The 6,853-nt window shown below is 52.2% G+C and overlaps 1 protein-coding gene across 1 annotated transcript; it reads right to left on the reverse strand.

The window, feature by feature from the left end:
- Positions 1-2,295: 2,295 nt before the first annotated feature.
- LOC104395831 (alpha-(1,3)-fucosyltransferase 6-like) lies at positions 2,296-3,366 on the reverse strand. The gene has a single exon (XM_010005575.1). It carries the CDS (start codon positions 3,364-3,366, stop codon positions 2,296-2,298), a length of 1,071 nt encoding a protein of 356 aa, XP_010003877.1.
- Between the last annotated feature and the right edge of the window lie 3,487 nt (positions 3,367-6,853).

Consider the following 6,853-nt stretch of genomic DNA (forward strand, 5'->3'; position numbering starts at 1 on the left):
CCAAAGAGGAGCAGCCTCTTGCCCTCCTCTCAAGGAAACACCCAAATAAAGCTCATCCCTTCTCTGCTTCTGGCATCACCTCTGCCCAGAAGTGTCAGCTGGGAACTTTCCAAGCCATCTCCTGCCACCTTTGGGTACAAAACTCGGAGGTTTGAGGGTGAATGGGCTGTTTTCACACCTTATGTGTGAGGGACTGAAGCAGCCCCTCATGCTGGGATCTCCCCGCAGGGTGTGAAGGTGCCTGCAGCTCCCAGCACGGGTGTGTTGGGAAAAGCCTGACAGTGACTTCTTGGAGCAGCCTCCCAGCCCCCCTGGCACAGCCATCCAGATGTTTCCCTCAACCAAGTCCCCCTTTGCAGAGTTTCCCAAGTGTGGTGTCACCTTTCCCATCCCTAACAAAACCAGCCTGTGTGCAGCTCCACGTCACCCCCAGACATCCCTTCCCCAGACCAGGGCAGCACCCAGCTCAGGAGGGGAAGGTTCCATGTGATATTTTTGTCCTGCCAACCCCACGTCCCTTTCCCCAAGGACCATGGCCCAAGCCAGACTGGGTTCAAGTTCCCAGCACCCCATGGTCTGCCTATGAAAGCTTCAAGGCAACTAAAATTCAGATTTGGGTTGCCCTCCCAGAGGCTGCAGCACAGTTTGGTGGAGGAGGGTGAGGTCAACGTTCATCAATCTTCCCTCCTGCATATTTATTTTGCCTTCACTCCTGCAGCCTCAGAGGGTGAGGAGAACCCTGCTGCTCTCCCCAGAGCCCCAAACAGCCCTTGGACCCAGGGGAGGGATAAAGCTGGTGCTGACCTGCCAAAATAACCCCAGGTTAAAGGAGAGAGTTGATCCCTCAGTGCTGCCATGTCCCCAGTTAAGAGTCCAAAACCCTACAGGACTCATCTCTTTTTACTAAGTGTTAAATGACTCCAGGTCTTGGAAACAAGGGAAGTTGGGCTGGAGAGGTTGGCAAGGGAAAAAACTGGGGATTTCTTGCTCAGGTTGAGATTTCAGAGTGAAAGATTTCCTCCCCAGGCTTGTGCTGATCAATGCATTCAACCAGCCTGCAAAGCAGATCTAAAATGAAGGTGGCAAAAGTTGTGAATCAAAATAAGGGAGCTGCAGTGCTAAAGGTCTGGGGGATGGTCCTGCTGCAGAGGGACTGCAGGAGGAAAGGCAGAGGGGCCCTTTGGAAATGTTTGCCCAGTGCAGCTGATGGAGGAAACAATTGCAGCTCTTGTCTGCATTGCTGGACTCTGAGCTGATTTTCCTCATGGAAACATCCCAGGGTCAGGACAGACCTTTGAAAAACCTCAGCTGAGGGGCCAGGAGAAGTTGGGAGGATAAACAGAATGTCCAGAGGTACCAGCAGGGAACCTGGGAGGGAACCACTGTGGTCACCAACCCCCTGCAATGGGGCTTCCCCACCTGAGAAGGCAACAACTTCCAGTGACACGACCTGAACAGCAGCAGGGAGCTCAATAAAGGCCAATTATTTGCTGTTTCTTAACCATGTGGCCTAGAGCCACCAGCTGGTGCCAGAGCTGGGCTGGTGGCTGCAGACAGGAGGAGGCAGCTCAGCACCTGCTGGTCCTGCTCATCTCCTTGCCAGCAGGGTGCTCCAGGCACTAAACCTTCTGGTGCCTTTGGGGGCCTCCTCAGCACCCTACACCTCACCTGCACCAGTCTCAAACCCACCCACCCCTGTCCTGCTACCCTGCCCAAAATACAGCCTTGTAAAATTAACTGAGTATTTTTCTGCCCATCTAGCATCCTGGTGGTGGTCAGGGAGAGCCTGAGGCAGAGCAGGGGCAGGACAGGGGCTGTGGGGCTGGCAGGGAGGAGCATGGCCAGTTTCCTCCAGCAGCAGCAGGCAGCCTCATGGTGTGGCTGTGCCTTCAAGCTGCACCTTTGCACAGGACAAAGCCCCTGCAACAGGTTGGTGAAGGTGTTGCTGTTTCACCTTCTCCTCTCAGCTACTTCCTTAGGCTTTCCACGCTGAGCCAGAACTCTTTGCAGAGACCAGAGGTGAACTTCTCCAAAGACTAAGCTGCAGCCAGCATGGCAAGCTATTCAGGTAACTAATAAATCAGAAAACAAAACAAAACCATGTACTACTCTATTTGACAGCCTGTTCTCCAATAAGACAAAGACACACAAACACCTAATTGCTTCCTTGTCCTTGTTCACCTCAAGGCTCCTCTTGTCCCTCAGTTTCCATCGAGTTCAGACGTCCCATGAAATTGCCACCTGTCAGCAAGGACAAAAAGATTGCAGGGCAGCAGAGAGCTGAGCAAACAGCAGTTACACGAACCACTCAGACAGATCGGGCACCACCCGGTACCTGGCCTCTGTTGTCTGCAAGAAGTGACAAGCTCTGCACAAGTGCAGGCCCCAACCAGTCCCCACCACGGGTTTCAACCACTTGCGCCACTGGAAGTAGCTCTGGTACCTCTCAGGGTCCTCACTCAGCTCCAGCAGGTACTGGGCAAGTTCCCCAGCACTGGCAAAATCATCCACGTGGATGAAGGACTCGGGGGGCAAGAAGCGCTCGTAGTTTTCCCGGGGAGGCCCCAGCACCACGGGGATGGTGCCAGAGGACAGGGCATTCCTCCAGAGCTTCTCAGTGATGTAGTCTTCGTGCTGGGAGTTCTCAAAGGCCAGGTAGAAGCTGTACTGGGACACGGTGGGGAGGAGCTCGTGCCAGGGCAGAGGCAAGTGGTACTGCCCGTAGACATCCACGGAGATGTGCTGCTTCAGCTGCTCGTAGTACCTCACCCGGTAGGAGTCTGCTCTCCAGTTGCTGACCACCCAGGCCACCAGCCTGGTTTTGGGTGGGATGCTGAGTGGTTGGGGCTGGCCAAGGAGCTGTAGCTCCCCATAGGGGGTGAAGATATCCGAGTCCCTCCGGTAAGACATGGTCAGGTTGAAGAGGTTGTCCATGGCACCTAAGTTTGGAGAGTGACTTGGAGACTCCAGGTTAAACCAGATCCAGAGCTGAGAAGGGAGTCTGGGGAGCTGGGCCAGCCCCTCCAGGTCTCCATACACATCCCTGTGGTGCACGATCACAGCATCAGCCTCTTGGGACCAGCTGTGGTTGGAGATGAAGTGGCACTCGGGGGTGCTGTACAGAGTTGAGCAGTTTTTGAAGCTGATTTGCTGCCCAAAGGGCATCTTCCAGAGCAGGATGGTCAGCCTGCTCTTCCCTTTCAGTGGGGTGCTGGTGTTCCCAGCCTGGGCAGAGGGACTGGAGTTGTAGTGCCCTGGCTGAGAAGCTCTGAACTGATGAAAAGAAACCAAGAGGCAGCAGCTGAAGGTGAAGCCGAAGAGCAGGAAGTTGAGGAGCCTGTTGCAGGGGATCTTCTTCCCTGCCATGAGCACCACGGACGGATCTGCAAACACCACAGAGAGGACCAAGGAGGGCTGGAGGAGGGGTGCTGAGCCCAGCAGGCTCCGGGCACCCGCGCAGGGGGCAGCACGAAGGCCTGCACAGCACCTGCCTCCACCTACCTCATCTAGCCTTTGTGACTACCTTGCTCCAGCCTGAAAATACAGCTTGACTGAAATCTTTGTTCAGCAACCCAAATACTTATATTACTACAGCATTTTGTATCTTCTATGTAACACTGAGAGAACATATGTAACATTGGGCCTCTATTCAGAGAGCCCATAATAGTCATCTACCATAAGATTTCCCCTTGTAGCACTTCTTCCTCCATTGGGAGAGTAGATTATTTGAATTATTCACTGCTGTTTTGATAGTAAACTCCATAGAAGCCTTTACAGCTTAATTAGGCACATGATATTTTTATTTAAATACAGCCCATTTATCTGCATTTATTTCAAGTGGGACTCATCTCACCTAATTTTAACTACAAAAGCATTGGCAACCTAGTCAAAGGGGTTCTCTGCAAAGTTGACAGAGAAGATCAGGCATCTCCAGAGTGCAACAAAAATTAGTTTTGTAACACTTAAGTGTTTATAGTACATGAGATGAATTACCCTCTGGAGGTTTTGGTAAACATTTCTACACATCTTTTTAGCTTCTGTCTTGACGAGTTCTGATTCCATTTTTGGAATTTTGGAATCCACTTGGGTATGTTATAAAACAACAACCAACAGTAGTAATAAATTAAACTACAGCAGATACTTGATATTTTAACAAAATATTTTTATCCATATATGCTACTACTTCGTAGTTCCTACTGTGTGTTATGCTGCAGCAATGTTTTGACCTAATTCTTGTTGCCTGCATTTGAGAAAGCTTTACATACCATTCTTCTATCTTAGAATGAGGAGAGAACCTCAGGTTATAAATAAAACATTTGTAGAAATGGCAAGATTTAAACAGTAGGATTCTTTTACAAGTATTTCTATCACAAGCAACAGGCTCTGAATCCAGAATCTTTTACTCTGGGGAAAATTTCAAGTCAAAAGAAATATGAATCAGAACAGATGTTTTTCCCTTCCCCTTCCCCTTCCCCTTCCCCTTCCTTTCCCCTTCCCTTCCCTTCCCTTTCCCCCTTCCCTTCCCCTTCCCTTTCCCTCTTCCCTTCCCTTCCCCTTCACTTCCCCTTCCCCTTCCCCTTCCCCTTCCCTCTCCTCTCCTGCCATAGACATCAAGGAATGTGCCAACACCTATGGATCCCTCTAATTCCAGAGCCCACTGGCAGCTCCTCCCTGCCAGGGAACAGCCACAGCCTTTCGGGTTTGCACCACCCACCTGCTGTGGGTGCTCCAGGGGCTGCTGAGGGTGCCCCAGCACCCCAGGACTTGTTGCTTCTGCAGTGCCCAGGGCTGGCAGGATGGGCTGGGGGGCAGGGCAGCACTGACCAGCTCAAGAAGGGCTACAGGGGAGAGGCCAGTGGGGGCTACAAGATGCTGAGGGGACAGGAGCATCACTCCTGCAGGGAAAGGCTGGGAGAGCTGGGGCTGCTCAGCCTGGAGGAGACTGAGGAGGGATCTCATCAGTGCTTAGGAATATCTAAAGGGCAGTGGCAGGAGGAGGGACCAGGCTCTTTTCAGTGGTACCAAGAGACAGGACACGGGGTAATGGCCATAAGCTGGAACATAGGAAGCTCCTCATGAATATGAGGGGAAAAAAATCTTAGCTTTAAGGGTGGCAAAGCCCTGGGACAGGCTGCCCAGAGAGGCTGTGGAGTCTCCTTCTCTGGAGACATCCCAAGCCCACCTGGATGTGATCCTGTGGGATCTGCTCTGAGTGACCCTGCCTGAGCAAGGGGTTTGAGCTGGATGAGGTCCCTTCCAACTCCCCCCATTCTGTGATTAACCTGAGGATGAGGAAACCCATACACCAGCATCCTGCCTTCCAGCCTGCTCTCACAGGCAGCTGCAAGATCCCACACCACGAGAGGATTTCCAGCAGAAGCTGGTGGGTGCAGCACCCACCATCTCTTACCCTGTACCTATAGTACTGACAGAGAGGATGTGAAAATAGAGAGGGAAGCAGATCACCCTGCAGTCAGAGGTGAAAGAGATGAGCACAGACCACCTCCCCCCTACCCCTCTCACAGCCCCAGTCAGGTTCCTCCTCCCACATCTATCAAAAAAAGGAAGGACTGTTGCAACTCACCTCAGGTTTGGTCCTGGTGAGCAAGGAAGGTGCCTGAAGGTGGGCACTGAGATGGGTGGGACAGCTGGGAAAAGAGGAGAAGAACGGAGAGCACAGGCTCAGGGAAGGATCAGCCCCGTGTTCCAGGTGTTCCTCTGAGTCTTGAGCTGTGGCTGCCACCAGAAACATCTCACCCAGGAACGAAGCTGTATCCAAGCCAGGACAGTTTCCTCTGTGACAATTTAAGGAGTGGTCAAATAAAGCAGGCCAAGGTGCTGCTGGTGGTTGAAGCCAACCTGGCAGGTGGCAGCACCTCTGCACGGGCACTGCCTGCTTCCCTGGCCAGCCCCAGCCCACAGGCTTTGCTCATTTTAATCCTTCTTCTCCAGGCTCTGTCCCAGGAGGACAGCTCTGTTTGGGAAGGTCAGGCAAAGCTGGGATGGTTTGGAGGTGTCAACATCAGATCTGCAAGTCCCACTGGCAGCTTCATGGCTCAAGCTGCCTCCATCCCCACACCAGGTCTCCTCCTCACCTTCCCAGGATCTCAAGCTCCTTGGGGACTGGTGACTTCAAGCAATGAGCTTCAGAGTCGATGGGAGCTTGAGCAAGACTATCTGGGAGATCCCTCCTGTGTCCAGCACCACAGACCACAGATGCTTTGGAGCATCTCCAGCCCAGGTGAACACGTTGTTCACCACGGGCTGTGGACATGGACAGGTGGTTTGTTTGCTCTGGCCAAAGTGAATTGATCTTGCATCGAGCTTGGCTGCACTTGGCTGGGATATAAAAAAGCCATTATGTGTTATTATCAGATTAAAACAGCCATAGACCAGGGCTATAGCTGAGGGGTGAGGTCCTGGAAGCATTTATCTAATCAGACACCTTGTCCCAAGAAAAGAGACTCCAAGGGGACAGGACATGTGTCTTATGTCCCCATCAGCAACACAACTCGACCAGTATCAAGGCATTTAATGCTTGAATTAAAACTAACTGAGCAAAGGTCTCTGTGTCCCTCCAACTCCTTTGAAAAGCTTCTGCAGGGTCTCCAAGGGAGCAACCATTTCCCTGCTCCAGTCCCTTTGGGCAAAGAGTAGGAGCAGGGTAAAGGAGAGGGAGGAAAGCAGGATTCCTTTGTGAAGACTCACCAGGGAGCTGTGCCCGGGCACTCACAGCTGCAGACTCCAGCTGCACCCTGCTCATCTCTTGCAGAACATCCTGTTGAGGCTTTCCAGGAGCAAAGATGTTTTTGGGTGATTAGCACCACTAGGCAAATACCAGCTTGGATCCAGT

Source organism: Chaetura pelagica, unplaced genomic scaffold, assembly GCF_000747805.2.
Source record: "Chaetura pelagica isolate M959 unplaced genomic scaffold, ChaPel_1.0 scaffold741, whole genome shotgun sequence".
Classification (NCBI taxonomy): Eukaryota; Metazoa; Chordata; class Aves; order Apodiformes; family Apodidae; genus Chaetura; species Chaetura pelagica.

What these genes read in the sequence shown, in the direction of transcription:
- LOC104395831 (XM_010005575.1), bottom strand. Translation starts at nt 3,366, where the DNA reads ATGGCAGGGAAGAAGATCCCCTGCAACAGGCTCCTCAACTTCCTGCTC.